General features: G+C 45.4%; 1 protein-coding gene across 3 annotated transcripts in view; it reads right to left on the bottom strand.

Annotated features, from left to right (window-relative positions):
• ADAM22 (ADAM metallopeptidase domain 22) overlaps positions 1-17340 on the bottom strand; it is a 1168071-nt gene that overhangs the window by 124698 nt on the left and 1026033 nt on the right. The window contains exon 27 of one of the 3 annotated variants that reach the window (XM_085631338.1): positions 7206-7400. The exons of 1 other annotated variant lie outside the window; for it this stretch is intronic. In XM_085631338.1, coding sequence (XP_085487464.1) covers positions 7206-7400 — 195 coding nt within the window. The remainder of the gene's footprint in view (positions 1-7205; positions 7401-17340) is intronic. One more of the 3 variants, XM_085631339.1, reaches the window with a different exon arrangement.

Below are 17340 nucleotides of genomic sequence, written 5' to 3'. Positions count from 1 at the left end.
CACCTCCAGGTCAGTGGGAGCTCCTCTGCTATGGCGTCACCCCCCCCCCCCCCCCCCCGCCAGCAGTTTAAAAAATGTCAAAATAAAACACTAATAAAGCGGGGTTAAAACCCACTTTTTTATCGTTTTATTTTGCTTGTGCCAGGGCTTGGGGCGGGGAAAGGGTTATGATCGGCTGGAGGGGGAGTGGTAGGCTCTATCTACACTACGCATGAGGTTTTTGGCCAGAGGTCTCCGGCCAGCCGAAAACCACTTGCGCAGTGGCCCCTCTTAAACCCCAGCTGCATTGCTGGGGCTGGAGAGAGCAGGCACAGACTCTCAGTCTGTCCTGGAGCGCACATTATCAGCGCTCAGGCCAATCCTGAAGCTGCTCTCATATGAGAGCAGCTTCAGGATTGGCTGCAGGGCAGTCTGGGAGCCTGTGCCTGCCTGCAGCGGAGGAGAGGAGTGGAAGAGCGCGACACAATGTGGCAGCAGGTAAGTTAAATTTTGTATTTTTTTAACTTTGTTGTCCTACTTTATAAATGTTTTTTTAATCTCCGTTGTCCCCCGTCTGTCCCCCCTCCCCACCTTGCCCCCCGTCCTGCCTATTTTGCCCAATATGAGCTGCTCCTGCTCCAGGTGCTCCCTTTATAACTAAATTGTGTAGAATAATAAATTAAATATTAATGTAATCAGTGATAGAGTGCTGCCCATGATCTATACCAAAGACAGATGAGAAAGGATGTGCTGTCAGCTGAAGGTGTCCAAAGCTGCCAACATAGTCTACTAATATATAGATAGGTGGTGCCCTATAGAGATAGATTATAAGCTAATTGATTCGCAATAGAGGAATTAGACACTATTGGATGTGACTGATTAAACCTCCAATTACTTCATATAATTCAGACACAACGTTGCCTTTCGGCCCAGGTTGTTCACATATTTCATGAGAATGGTTTGAATATTCACTACTCATAGTGTGCAATGATATGAATAATTTAAAACACATTTCATTACAGATATTAAGGGGTCCATTGGGATGGCAGGCGGATTTCAGTCTGCCCGCCCGCCACCCTAGTGGTGCTGGGACCGGCCGCAAGTGGTGCGGCGGTCCCACACCGCCAATTAGGATGCGACCGCCACCGTGGTGGTCACATCCCGCATATACAACATTGTGGTGGGCGGTGCTGTGAGCAGCACCCACCACAATGTTGTAAATGCACGTTGTGCATTGGCATGCACAACGTGACAGGCACCGTGCGGTGCCTGCCACCTAGTTCATGCCAATATAGGGGGCTACCATGGGTGCCCCCCAAGTGCAGCCCCCCCATCCCCCCACCCCCGGGAGCCCACAACAGGCCCCCAAAGTGATTCCTGCATGCCTTTCCATGACGGAGTCTCCGCCATTGAAAGGCATGACACCGCCAACATCCTAATATGGATGGCGGTGCTTACAAGGCACCGCCACCATATTGTGGGCCTTTTCCACCCGGTAGGCAATCGTGACAATTGCCTACCGGCTGAAAAGCGGCAGACGGTCTTTCCGTCCGCGGTACCCCCGCCATGCTAATGTGGCAGGGGGTAACAGGCCGTCCGGAGGGGTGTTTTGATGGGTGGATCGCCACGGTGGCGATCCGCCCGCCATGCTAATGACCCCCTGAATTTTTTCTACGTGGATATGTAGTACTCACACTTCTATTACATTTGGGGCTTATAGTCTATCTGTATAGGGTATATATCTATATGTTTGTGTACAGTTCACAGGTACATATTGGGTTAATTGGCATATCCCTGTTATTCACTCTGACATCCTCTATTAAAGCACCAGTTCCCCCAAACACCACCTTTATTCATAATAATATTATGATTATTAGGGTGCATTAGTTGTATCAGAGGGGGTGCCTGACTCACAGGTGGAGAAAGTGTGCATTCTGAGTGTCAACCTGACTCCCAAACTTTAAGGAACCACCTTTCTGATCCACAGCCATGGCCGCCACAAGTAAGAGCGGTGGGGTTGGGTGGGGGGGTAGCTTTCGTGAGGCAACCACGAGAGAAAATTAAATAAATAATTAATTTTCCCCTCATGGTGGTCTCTCGAAATCCCCCCCCACCCGGCCCCACCGCTCTTAACTGCAGCAGCTGCGGTTGCCTATCCATTGACATTGCCAACAAAATAACCCAAACGTTTTACCCAGCTCTTCTCCAATACTTCTAGCGAGCAGAGCTATCTTTGCAGATGAAACAGAGATTATTAAACGAATCAGAAACAAACATACTTAGCATCAGACATCTGACCTGCAAATGAAACAATTTCCAGGCACATACTGCCATATTTGTTTGGTGCTACGTTCATGGGGCATGAATGGAGTATTTATGTCACATTACAAAAGCTCCAGAAAATGTACCATTAAGGTTTAATGGTGGGAAAAACTATAAAGAGAAAAAAAAAACTGAGAATGAGGGAGATTGCAGAAGTCTGTAAGGGCCCCTGGATGCAAACAATGCAGTGATTGTCCCAGCTTTAATCTGCAGTATAGTGTGGAGCCTAAAGGGAGAAAATGGAGTCTGATCAGAGGGTTGAAGAGAGCAACTCTCTGGCAATACAAGGGCCTGTCCCCACAAATTGAACAAAGATAAATAGTATGGTAAAGACAGGGGTTGATGTCAACTTCACACAGCGCTCTACCACCGGTGGTGTATGAAGAGGAACAAGTTGAGAGAGTGCATGCAAACAAATGCACTCTTGCAGAGTTCTGTAAAGACACAAAATTACCCTCAAGTTAGCATTGAAGGATACAAATCATCCAATCAGAACCTAGTAAGACTAAAATGTTCCTACAGAGGCAAGCACAAGAATGTAGAGGAAAGATGTCAAATCAAGAGCAGAAATCTGAGATAGACGACAAAGCATCCAACCATGCTGACGCTAAGCCCACTCTAAATATATATTACGTATTCCATTGTTTTGGACCAGTAGGTCTGGCAAAAGACAACGAAGAGCTGTCTATGACCAAGACATAAAATTAGTCTGTACAGTGGAACACATAAAGATCAAATTGTTTATTAGATCCCTAGAAGCATAGAAGCAAGTAAGTTCAGCATTGCAAGTGAAAGTGGAACATACTGGGACTGTGGCTAGGAGGATATGTGAAGGAGCACTAATATGCTAACGTTTGTTTTGCCTTTCATTAAAAAGTCTTTGTAGTGCCCCCACAGGAAAAATAATTTAGATAGTAAGAATCCATTAAGAGAACATACTGGGAGAGAATCAATTACTAGCATTGCTCTTCATATTAATGCACTCTCGAGAATCTGTTCATGAAGCTTCATAGAGTCGCAGCCTTCAAATATTCAACAGTTTTAGTGGCTGCCTTCAAAATCAGATTACTTCCAGCTACAGTGATGAATAGCAGTATATCTGATATATTTATTCACTTTTGTAACTTCTACTCATATTGGCCACAAAATTCACATGAATGATGCCTGTCATTTCTAACACGTGGGTCTTGAAAACCTACCCATTTTTCCATTAACATGGACAGCCTAAAGAATTGTCAAGCTGAACTCTGATGATTCAGTCATGTGGCTGAAACGTCCTAGCAGGAATGGTGAGAGGGAAAGGCGTATTCTGCATCTCCTAACTTGTACTTTGCTACTATTATTCGTATTTACTATTTTTATTTCTCTAAATCAGCCTATGTTGCATCCTCTTTGACCTCACCTCTTAGATCCGAAATAATTGTTCACTTGGGTCCAGATTTATCAATTTTTCTAGCAATACAGTATAAGCACCACAATTTGCTGCACTGTGTTGCAAGGGTGGAAATCACAGTGCAGAGCCATATCTCCCAAGATTGGCCTGCTGCTGCTGTCTTCCACTGTGCTACTCTCCAAATAGATGGCCTTTATTGATACACAGCCTCACACCATGGTACAGATGTGAATGTGCAGTGTCTCTCTTGCCTAGGACTTCTATTGGAAGCATACCCTTCCTGCACAAATTCCTATGCCTAGACAAACTCAGCAGGATCCCAAGGATTGGATGAGTGGTGTGCAGTGCGGTACACATGCACGGCATCATTTATTTTAGATACGAGCAAAGTTATCTTTGTTTACGGAGGCTTTGGATCCGGCTATCCTAATAGAAAAGGTGCGCTGATCCACACCAGTAAGTTCCCTTCACACTAAATTGTACATACAATGCTTTGCTTTGCATTGCCTTGCGGCACTCCGCAGTGGTGCACAGCCTTAGTTAATCCGGCCCATGGTGTATTCCTCCAGTAGCATCAGCTGAGTGCACTCATTTCCATTCAGGCAGTAGTAATTAGTCCTTCGAACAAGCAATAAGCCTCAAAATTAAACTCGGCCGAGCTAGCTTGAAAGTACACCTTTATAAAATGTGCTTATGACATTGACATCCTTTGTGGACTTTAATGTCACTTGGTGCAGCCCTCCATCCTCTGTGAGTCTGGCTATTTATGGGCGAGTGCTCTACGCGCAGCTCCAATGGTGCAAACAACGCCTCATAAACTCTTCTGTAACTCATGATATAAGTTCACCTAAATGTTCTATTTTCACCTTTTAAAAAAATAAGTCTCAAATAATTGTAGGTCATTTCCTAGTTTGAATTAGGTTAACACTCTACCCATAGAACACATTTGTTTTTTTAATTAAAAATAGTAGAAAACACGAGTTCGTTTTGGTAGATTTTAAAGTAAATAATTCATGGGAGGATATTAATCCTTTCACTACTGACTTTGAAAGGTGTTTCTTGATCATATATATTTGTCTACAATAGTTATGATTGCTGTTGGCAATTTTTTCCTAACAGAGAAAAGCTCACTCTCCCTCTAAAAAATGGCGCCTACGATCAGAGTCGAATAGAACAATGCAGCTGACTCGCCGTCGATGTCTATTGAGAAAAATGCTGAGAGTGGAGCTCTGACTTCTGCTATTAGCAACGCTTATCTCAAAAGCAATAAAATTCCTAGCGCTAACTGCCAAATGTGAGATTATCTCTAGAAATCCAGCGATAATCTCACAAAGTTTGGCGATAGCTTGTTGATAGGGCAAGGCATACTTAGCCATGATATCCACCTTACGTAGGATATCATGGCTAAGTCAGTCTTGAAGCAGGCGTAAGGAAAGTAGCGATAACATAGGTTATCGCTACTTTGCTTGTCGCTCTGCAGGTTAGCGTGCCCATTGATAATTGGAGAAATGATGCTTAGCGACATTTCTCCAGTTATGTCAGGGCAGGAACGCCCACTTTGCATCTCATTAGAGATGCAAAGATGGGCGTTACGGGAAAGGGCGATAATGCAAGGATTCACGCGATAGCATGACCTTGCTGATTAGGCGATAAAATTATCGCTGCTTTCCGTCCGAAAACGGACGCAAAAGCAGAGATAATTTTATATCGCCTCCTTGATGATATGCCCCGTGGCTTTCCCTGCCACAGTGTCTGGGTTAGGATCTTGGGAACAAACGGGGCAGAGTGTGAATGCCATGCCCTGCATGAATCCTAGCCTCCACCACTCACCTGTAATGCAGAGAAAGCATCTCCTGGTGGGCAGCTTAATCATAGAGAAATATTTTATCGTGCCCCTGGTTGTGTTCTAAATGCACTGAATTGTGCATAAAAACATGATGGGGCAAATTTCTGAAAAAGTTATTCAGTGCTGCGCAGCAAGTCAGCTTGCTGCGCTGTACTGCTTGACAGAGAAAGGGCAGGACTATGTCGTATTTAAGGCAATATGGGGCATTCCTGCTTTTTCACCAGTGGCGTTCGGCGCCAATGCAGGCATTCTTGCACCATGGTGCAAGAATGGACATGGACATGAACTGCACTTGCACAGAAAACGGAACTCTACAAGACACTAATATTCTAATTTATCCTTTAGCGATAGAAATGTAGCACTGGCTTACTGGTGTGACATATACAAAACGCAGCGCAGTGGAATAAAATTGCCAGATCAATTAAAAGATAAAAATAAGGGGACCAATGGGAGGGTTCCCTGAACAAGGCTAGGGTTGCGTTTTGGGGGCGGGGCCCCAGTGAACGACAGAGACCGTTACTAGGAAAAACAGCACATTAGCAAATTACCATGATTATTAATTTTCCCTAGTGATCACTAAGGGACCAATTTGAGGGTTCACTGAGAAAGGTGAGGGTTGCTTTTTGGGACCGGGGCCACGGTGAGTAACAGGGACTCCTGTTGGGCAAAACAACAGCACATTAGTGTATTAACCAGTGTATTATCGTGATTCATAATTTTGGTAGTAATTACAATATTTTTATAGAACACCTTTTTTGTATTGTGTCTCATTTCTGTACAGAACTTAGCACCTAGGCTACATATTGTATCACTATTTCCCGTATTCTACTCAGTTACAAATGTGATTTATGTGTTATTTTTTCTGGGACAGTTCAGGCAAATTGTGCAATATTTACTGATACGAAAGATGATTTGAGGAGAATAACACATGCACAAGAAAGGTGGAATGGAATGAAACATCATATATATGCACTGTTGGTTAAACTATCCCAGTCTTTTTTCTGGATATTTTTCACATTCAAAATTTGTAATGGAGTCCTGAAGCTAATGATATATATGCCATTCTTTGAAGTGTGACGGTGATTCACTGAAATCTAGAAAAGATGAGGGGCTGGGGCTGGTATATTCAAAGGAGGTCGGGTCTCGAAGTAGCATCCCTCTACTCTAAAGATTGCCATGTACAACAAATATGGGAAAGTGGTAGTCAGCGTGTTGGGTAATCAAATAAAAATAAAAACGCCTAGAAAATGACTGACAATAAAAATGACAGTGGAAGGCAAGAGGCATTAGCGATGCAGCGAAGTAAGATTGCATCAAACAAACCAAAAACAGTAAACACATTTTCAAAATGAATAAATGGACTTTTAATCAGTTTCATTCGAGAATCACATGTAAAGCACGACAGCAACCTTTTCCTTTGACTGCACGGGCATCGGCACAACAATGATGGCAGAACGAGGGTGACCTTCGCTTCGAATCATTTTCATATGCCATATTTCCGAAATGCTCCCAATTTGTAAGTGATCAATTTAGGCCCAGGCACAAAACAACCAGTTCAAAGTATCCTCTAGTGCAGAGCATACTTCAAAGCAGCCCCAGCAGTCAGAGAACAAGGGATGCTCTTTTGTTGTTAACATAAGACAAAGAAGGAAGGAGTAATCAAACCTGCTGCAAAATAATGAAATGTTCTGACTAATGGAATAATGTGTGATGGAACAGGTAGAAATCTGAAAATGCGACAGAAAAGCAGACCTCTTCTTAGAACTAGACGCAGAGTTTGAGCTGACTCCGGGAGGCATGTCGCTATAAAAAGAGTCGGCATCTCCAGGCTTTTTTACATAATCTCCCTGGGGAATTTGTCTGAAGCATAATAAACACAGGAGAGTCAGAAAACAAGGCACAAAGACCACATGCGCACACTTACACAAATAGAACACATATTAGTTTGGGGGAGGAGGGAAGAGACAAGGATAATGGTATACACGAGTTAGCAACATTAACAAAGGATCTGGACAACCACAGCAGCAAAAGGTCTGTGGCACTTACAGCGTTAACTTTTTCATCCATCTGTCTTACATTTGTTCATCTAACATTGCACTACATCTTTTCATGACATTGTTCAGTGTTATGTTTTGGATAAGTCTATGTCAGTGTAGGTAAGTTTTAGAACTATTATCAAGGGAAAACTTAAACACTGAATTACGGTGCAGTGTTTCTGATTAAAAGTTGGTGAAGCACTGACGAATTACAAATCGAACAGTATGCATAGGTATATTGTTGCAGTCTTACATTTTCGAACAATACAGAGAACAGTGTCGCTAAAATATAAAACTGTACAATGCATTGCAAACTATTGCAAATAACGGAGTGAGCGAGAACAACACAGAGCTCAGACCATATTAGAATAGTGCTCTAAATAATCGGAAACTTTAATACCCATCAAAAAATCACTGATAAACCACGGCCCTTGTGTTTGCCAAGAAGAAAGCTGCAATCAATTCAGACATCCCTGGGCCGAAACATGTCTACAATACTCCGCAGCCAGAAAAACGTCCCTGTGAATTTAAAATGCAGTGTCATACCAACAGTTAAACTATTGGACTTGATTGGACATGGCATGTTGGTTTCCTGTGTCAGAGCTAGAACATAGACTCATGCACTAAAAAGTTGTTTCCAAATAACTCTGTTATCTTAAAGCACATTCTCAATTACATGAACACACAAAAAAACAATGGATTTGTTTTATTATCATCCTCATTTATGATTGTACTACTGAATATCAGTCTCCGGAATATTACGATAAAGGAATCTCAAGGACAGAATATCGAGGGACAAAATATCGAAAGTTAAGTGCTTATAGGGAAGTATAAATTTACTATTCCTAACTCCAAATATATGTACCTTGAAGATTTATGTACCCAATAGGAACATTTATGTGGAGTTAGTTATAGAAAATGGAGACTTACTTACCTGTCAATTTTTTGCTGTTGATATTTTGTCCTCAATATTGTGTTCCATCGATAATCTGTGTTCAATATTCAGGATGCACACAAATCTCTATGGATTTTTTTCACAATATCTTAATTAGTTGACGAGATGTAAATATTATTTACTTTTAAACTCTTTTGGACATTCAGGCTATGAGAACTCATATGGATGATCGCTTAAAATATATTCTTAATCCTTCCTATTTTTAGTTGCGCTAAATCAAAATCCACTTTCCCCCTTTTTCAATGGAACTATTCTTTACTAAAATAGCAAGCATTCTCCAGCACGGATATAATATTTGCATATAAATAAAATTAACTGTACCACTGGACAAATTTAATAACTGCCTGTTGAGGACCTTGGCTGTGCAGCGTATTTACTTCACAATCAAAACTATTATTGAATATGCATTTTTTCTAAAACCCGGCCACTCAACTATGTAGATGTTCAGGTAGCTTACAGGAAGGGACTGAGGCTCACAAGGACAACAGAACTCAGTCACCCTCTCCAGATTGCTGCATAATGAGGACACATGCCAGGATTTATGATCTTCCACTAGCTAATACAATGTTTTTTTTAGAAATATGCCAGCTTTGCAGTCATCAATACCAGCTTGGCCGGTGGAATTTGTGTAGCATGGACTTACGTCTGCAAACTTAATATGAAGCTGACATATTTTTGTTTAACCTCTTGCTTACCTGTCCATATGCATAGACTCAGCTAAAGGTAGATTTAGGTAGTTGCCCAAGTAAATAGATTTAATTACCACCACCTTTATAATTTCTCTAAATACTACATGTTATAATGTTGTAATATAATGCCTTAGAGTTCCAGCTAAGATTTGCAATCATTGAACCATAAGATAAAAAAAAGTAAACAGTTGCTATTTTGCTATTTGCTATTTTGCTGTTTTCGCCAAATTGAGAACCTTATGTCCTCTTAGAACACTAATCGGAGTGACAATTCATGGTGACAGTTGCCACTGCCCCCTCCATCTGTCTTGCCAATGGGTTCCTGACATTTGGATGTATAGGACTCTGCTGCTTCCTTTTGGTGTGGTACATAGCTCATGCAAATTACAAAAAATTGTTCAGAAGCAAAATACTTATCTATCCATGAATGTACTCAGATAAACACAAAAGAAGCCGGTAATACAAAAATGTTGTAGAGTAAAACGATTTAGAGTATACAGCATGAAGAGTATTGTATTGTTGAGGATACATGATTCAATAAATCACTTTTAATCGTAGGCAAACCAGCTTCAAACAATAGGTACTGGTCAGAAACAGTTGAAGGTTATGCTGAACAATACTCATAATGTCTACCTTAATTAAATTAAAACACACACATAATATGTAGAAATAGAATACACTCGAGTGGAAAAGGATTGTAATCTATAATTTACTTAATAAACTAGTTTGTCACATAGATTAATTCTTAATGTCAGAATGGTGCCTCCTAATGAAAACCCTACTAAATCCTTTTTTTGCAAAGGCCAGAAAACATAGATATCATAGCCCAGTACAGACATTTCTGTATATAATATTATAACTACAATAACTTGATATTATAATATTATATGAGTTTTCACTGAGCATTAAAAACGTGTTCAAAACTGTTCTTTATCCAGCCTGCATCTCTCATTCAAAAAAAGATGAATACGTATGATTCACAATTAAATATTGGATAAGGAGTTAGGGAACATAGCCGTATATTCACAAGAACGTGTGCTAAACATCACCAAAAAATGTTAACGCAACTTTACACATCGCAGCCTATTGCAGGAAAATAACCCCATGTCAACGTGGAATTCACAACAAGGCAGTACCTGCGATAGTCTGCCGAAACCGCGGACAATGTCTGCGATACAACCACCTCGATGGAGATAAAAACACAAACCACAACACCAGAAAACTTGCGATGAGCCCTTCCGCAATGAGGAAAGTAGGTATAAGCACCGCCAGGACCGTGAAACACACGGCAGGCGGGAATAAGCACAACAAAAGCCTGAAAAAGTAAGACAGACCAAACAGAAAACAACAGCCAACCACAATGGAGGCAACTCGAGCCAGCAGACAACCCCACCAAACCCATTGGCAACAAAACATTGTACATGGCAGGCCAACATGGACAAGATGAATGCAGCCTGAGAGCGGAGGAGGACAATTGCAGAAAACCAGAACTCCAGCAATGATGCGAAAGGCACAAACAAGCAGAAACACGCCAACAACAAGAAGGCAGCAATGCACACCAGAGGTGGGAGTCCAGCGCCACAACCGGAGCTGGATGACATGGAGGAAATGGTCTCCACCACATTAGTCTGGAGATGGTGGCAGGACTCGGAGACCGGAAACTGCACCAAACAACAGACACAACAGCAACAGGGAGAGGAACCAGCAGGGACGGGGGGGGTGGGGGTAAGATGGGCACAATGGCACACATGCACAACTAAGCCCAGCACAACTGCAGACAAACCATGACCAAGAGGAACAACACCAACCAGGTGCACAAGTCACACAACCCGGCAATCTCACACCACTGAACAGGCACCGAAGTGAACCCAACACAGCCTGAAAAGGAGAAGGGTGAGCCAAATCAGAGCTGAAGGGACATCTCACACACAATGCAGCACACACACTTAGGAAGCAGAGCACCCCAACCCTCCAACACAATGTGGTACAAACACCAACTTGTGCACAACCAAACACAGGACTCAAGTGCACTTGCCCGTGGCCGGTAAACGGCCATATGCCTCTGGCAAAGCACAAAACAGGGACATGATAATACACAAGTACAAACACACAGTCCTGATGGGGTAGCAATGCACGGATGGCAGGGAGCCAGAGAGTCCGTGACACACATTGGCATACAAATCAAGACACAACACAGTTGGAGACTACTGAAAGTGCGGAAACTTTATCAACAAGCACGAGTCAGTACGGCCAAGAGAAGTGCCACAATATGCAGACCAATGCAGCAGCATGTCTGAATGAGGAAAGTAGGAAAGCGCCCATGTCCACCTCGGGGGAGTCCCTCACCAACACAAGTCATTGCCAACCTGAGTTGGTTGTCCGCGCCTGGAACATGAGTATTGGCCAATGCAGCCATGTCCACTGTCGTCTCGGGACTGGTGACCATATCCACAACATGCAACCATGTGTCGTGGCTCACATCCAGTTGTGGCTGCAGGTACCTTGCCACTCGTCCATGAACGCGAGTGCAGCTGCGTAGGCCAACATCTCCAATGAGCAATCGTCATCCGCCACATCTAACATGCCGTCAATGTAATCCATCAGCTGACCAGGACACATGTGCTGACTCCAACCACTGGACCCAATGTGCACCAAAGCCCAATCGGGTAGTGGCTCAATGTGCTCACTGCACACGACGACTCGTGCAATCTCCCAGGTCCAGTTTCCAGCCTGCATGCTGAACATCCATGCATGCCATAAGCGGTCATCCTGGTGACACTCCTGGTCGTGGTCCAACAGGGGGTGCAGACACACGTCAAAATCCAGGTCAGCTACCATTACGTTGGAGAGGCAGATACCATGGACCACTCGAATATGCACGAGCGACAATGCAACACAGGCTGCATGCAGGTGATGTGCGCAAGGCGGAAGCCCCCCCGGTAACTGATCCGCAGCACTGCCAATGGCAGTGCCCCCAGTACATGCAGCAGACGTGCACGGTACATCTCCACGTGACTGGAGTAGACCATGTGTCCGGGATGGTCTGCCATTGCGTCAGTGGCTCTGCTTGAAGCGGCAATGGCTTGCCCTGAGACAGTCCTGTGGATGAAATGGCACAGCTCAGTGCAATGAGCAGTGTCTGTGTGCAACGGGTGCAGGCCTTGGGTGGGGTGGGAGTACTTGTGAAGGCCATATCATGCACGCCAACTATGACCAAGGACTACTGCGAGTGGGATGTGTACACGTTGGTCTCACGCCGGGCAGTGCGTAGTGTGGGAGTCGCAAGCAAATGCTATTGTACCTGTCAGGGGGTGCTGGGCACATGCAAGTTCCTGCTCGGAGCTGCAGATGTGCTACCGCCTGATAGTACAGACAAAAGACCTTTCATCCCTAGAGTAACTTCACCAGCTGCATGCATAAAGGAGACGTACAGAGGCCGGTCGTGGGTGTGGTGGGACGTCTGCGACCCTGGGAGTCTTGGATGATATGCCCAGCACGATGCACATGAGTGGACTCACTGTGTGTCACGTTGCCACACAGCTGCTCCGCCCTGCCACAGGCACCCACACTTGTGTGCGCTGCACGGTTGCATCACTTTCACTCCTACGGGACACCATTCTAATGCCTGTCCGCGCATTTCCAGCACCATGCCAACAACACCGCAACGCTGGCCTTCGAAGGTGTGCGCCCACTTGGGTGTAGGCCAATGGTCCGGACAGGGCAGACACAGGTGTCCATCCCATGGCTGGCTCGGATCGCTCTGCGAAAGAGGCCTGGCAACAGAGTCATGCATCCGCAAGACTGATACACATCACACCTGGCATGCATGTGCCAAGACCCGAGCGTCCTAGCGCTCCTACATGTCCCCGTACCTGCGGGCCCTCCCTCCTGGTACATGCCACATTGCAACATCATGTACTGTAGCCCTGGTGGTGACAACACCCCAATACTGAGATACACTTACCGTACTTCCTGCACCGGGCCAAGTCCAGACCATGCCCTACCCCCCGCTGAACCAGCACATGCAGCCTGTGCATGCAGGGGGCCAGGTGCGGAGCTACATGTCCAGGGTGGTCACTGCCAACGCTGAGGTGACATGGCAACGTCCGCAGAAGACAGCACACTGTGATGTTGCAGGGCCCCTGCACATCAAGCTGACACAATGAACACACGTACACACTTGCTCAGATGGTGTGAATGGCTACGGGCATGTGCGCACGGCCACATTTATTTTCAGGCACACTTACTGAGTGACACCTGTGTTGGATGTGTGTGGTGTGTGTGCACACCAGCTGGCAAGGGCTGCCTGGTGCATTCAGAAATCGACAACAGTGTACATCGTAAAGGACACAACCATACAACCATAAAGGCCCCATGATTTGTGCTGCACAGAGTTAGTGGCCCGGATGCACATCGTCCTGCACAGGCCTACCGCCACGGGACGCTGACTTGCGGGGCACTGGGGCAGGGTCACGGATGCAGAGCAGGTTCACGGGATGACAAGGGGCCTTGTCGCAGAGTGTCTCTATGGACAGTGGAAGGTGTACCCCCAGGGCAGGATGAAGAGGGCCGGACCACGCTGATACAGTTACTATGGTGGAGATGAATGTCGGCAGGTGATCAGTGTGGCCTGGCTGAGCAGGGGCAGGCCTAGTGGGTTTGGGGTCCAGCGGGCTGGGGTATGGCAGGCGCACAGGATCGCAGACAACTCCGCTCATGAGGATGGTGTCGGCCTCATAGGGTGGGGAGAGGCGCCGCCCTGGCAGAGACGTAGAGCTTTCTGGAAGTGGACCACGTTCAGGGCTATGTGTTTTTTATTCACACCCCTACGCTGGCCTGGCATACGCCAGGCCATCCCACTCCGCTCACGCTTACGGGGGGGACATAACAGGCAACATTTGCGCAAACTCCCCCACTGGCCAGGGTGACATGGTTCGTCCACTGTCCACTACACTCCATACACCAGAGGTGTATGTCACCATGGATATGGGTGTGTTCTGCATACTGCGGTCTGTCCAGCACATCTTCGCAACTCTTGGCATTGTGTGCTTTTCCAGTCATGCTTCTCCTGCCTCCTTCACACATGCCCGGTTGCCACCTCTCCCCACATTGGGCTAGTGTGTGGCTGAGGTGCCATGCCGTTGATGGCTCATGTTCACGGCTTGCCCAGGTTACCACTGTGAGTTTTTGTTGTTGTGTCTGGTGGGTGAGCATGTTGTTTGGCATGTTGGTTTTGATTTTGTGACGTGTGCATTGCCAGAGTTTTGAGTTGCATGGTTGTGGAGTTGAGGTGAGCTAGGTGTTCATTTGGAACCTGCCACGGGGCTGTGCATTTACCTTGGTGCCATCCTGGGGATGCTGGTTGCTGTTGGACTGTCGGAGGATGGAGGAATTGTGCACAGTGGCTGGATATTTGGAGGCAAAATTGGTGGAGGTTCCACGGTGTTCGGTTGTTGCCTGCACATTGATGTAAGACGCGTGCTTTCTGTTGCGGTGATTTTGTGCTGTGTCGGCAGGGGGCACAGGTATGACATGTGTGCTGTGAATTGCCCACGACACGTGCGTGCATCCAGCTATGGCGTATGGTTCTTGATTGGTGTCCAGCGGATCCTGCACATTGTGTTCGACGTATAGGGACTGGGGTAACAGGCTGATGGTGTTGTCCAGGTCAGGTGTGAGGGACTTGGATGTGGCAGGCTGTGTGACTCCTCTGACTGTGGCGGGTGTTGGTTGGGGGTACCAGGGGCCAACAGGTGCAGCACAGCCAGCAGCTTTGTGTGGGGTGGGATGTTGGTTGTCCGCTGTGTTGGTGCCGTCGGCCCATTGGGCGTTGTTGGTCAGGATGCGTAGGATGGTTGTCCTTTGGAGGCTGTAGTGGGCAATCACATCATCAGGTGTTGGGTCTGTGTGGCTGGTGCGTTTCCTGGGGGTCCGCTGTCTTTGTCTGCGCTGCCTCTGGGGTGGTCCAGGTGGCGTTCCGGGTGGGTGTTGGGGTCCAGGGGTGGTGCCGGTGGGTGTTGTGGCCCTCTTGGGTGTCCGGGCCGCTTGACCGGTGGCTCCATGGCATCTATTGCCCTTCCGATGTGACTGTAGGCTGGTCTCCCTTTTGTGGTGCAGGCTGTGGTCCGACTTTGCACTAGGTCAGAGCAGGTGTTATTTTCCTGCTGCTAACCCACCTTATCGCCTGTTTTGTGTTCTTATCGCAGTTCTGGCTGGTCGTTGTGAATGTTGTGGAGTGGTGTTGTTGCGGCTTTGGGCACGGGAACGCCTACTCTGCATCTCATTAGCGATAGTTGCGGGGGTCTTCTGCGGCGGCTATCGCGGGTAAACTGGCGCTGTGGGCTGTTAACACCAGCTTGTGAATGGGGCAATCGATTTATCGCAACTTTGGCTGCGATAAAGTGCCGTTAACTCGGCGACAGTTCCTTGTGAATATGGCCCATAATTTCTTGGCATAGGCTGAAAGTTTTGCTACTGGAGTAAGATACTGGTAGAAGAAAATGAAGTACTGCATAGGTATGAGCATTTTATAAGGCACTGGTAGAAATAAGGCAGATACTGGAGAGCCAGGTTTAAATAAGTGGAGTACAATTTACTACGAGTTGCAGGAATCCAGGACATAGGGAGGAAGGAAACATCAGTTGGATGGAATATGGTTTTATTCAATCAGAGAAGGAGTTGCGAAGAAAATGACCGCTTACAAAGTATCAGCATTTGTAGTCACAGGACAAACAGCTCACCCGAAGGCAATGACCTGGTGCGTTTGTATCAACAGTTCTTTCTTGTGGCTTGGTGTCAGGCACAGGAGCACACGGCTTCCTGCTCTCCATTTGACTCCAGGTAAGTCATCAGTGTTGTTGTTGGTTCATGACACAGAAAGGGAGAGTGTGATTCAGGAGGGAATGGCAATGATTGGTTTAGGGGTCTCAACCAATGAGATACTAACCGCTCCACTTTAACAACCTGTACCATACAAATCAACCAATCTTCAATTTAAGCCTCAAAAGATGGCAGAATCCTCAGTATTGCTGGAGAAGGATAATTGTTGCTTTGCTTGCAGGGGGAAATACTAGGAAAGTTTTCCTAATTTTAAACTTGAATCTATGCCTTCAAGGATTTGTATTCCATGGCTCTAGACAACTTAACAGATCCCCCAGGAATGATGGAATCTTGGTCTGCTGTGGGAAGTCTTCAAACTCTAAGTGGGATTAAACCACTGTAAGGAGAGAAATTGGTGGTAATGATGAGCTCAAGAGCTCCAGCTTCTTTTGCCAGCATTGAGAAAGGATCTGGATTTTAAAAATTGTTTGGCTATGACCTGTGTTACCCCTGTCATTGGTATGTCAGTTAAATCATTCTTTGCAAGATGTTTTGGCTTTTCTGTCAACTGAATGTTATTTCAGTGTAAATGCAGCAGCCATGCCCAGATGTTTCTGTGGTAACTCACAGTAAGTGGGTATGCCACAGTACCTTGTTAAACAATGTAAGATTATTCAAAATACTGCTGCTCTGTTGATCATTGACCCCAGAGAATATGACCACATCTTGCTTAACTTCAGTGTCTGAACAGTGTATTCAATCTTCAGTACATCATGACTTTCATCTTGCATTCCTCCATACATGTTGGACACATTGTGACTTCATGCTCCTACTAGCAGGCCTTAATTTAAAAAAAAAAAAATAGATCAGTGGGTTCGATTTTTCCGTTTTATAAACAGATTTCTTGATGTGTTACTGTTGGATATAAGATGCATTCAAATTCATTATTATCCACCTGACTGTCACGATGGTCTCAAAACAAGGCTCTTCTAAAAATATCAGAAACACTCAGTCATTGTTTACTCTCTCAGGACCACTATGCCTTAAAGAGTGGATGTGCATTTCCACTATTGCCTCCAGCTCTCTGGAATGACTGACTGTTGGATATGTGATTGATCAACAACTACCTGGCTTTTATGATGGCCCCAGAACAAGTCTCTTCTCAAAGTCTCTTTGCAGAAGGAACCAATTTATGTTAAATAAATATAAATGTATACAATTTCCTTGTCCCATTACAAAAAACACTTGTGTTCTGGTAATCCAATCAATATTTCCAGCCCATGACTTGTATTGGCACAATG

The sequence above is a fragment of the Triturus cristatus genome, chromosome 10 (assembly GCF_964204655.1).
Source record: "Triturus cristatus chromosome 10, aTriCri1.1, whole genome shotgun sequence".
Taxonomy (NCBI): Eukaryota; Metazoa; Chordata; class Amphibia; order Caudata; family Salamandridae; genus Triturus; species Triturus cristatus.
Note: the sequence above shows the minus strand (reverse complement) of the source record. Positions and strands in the feature narration are given on the sequence as shown.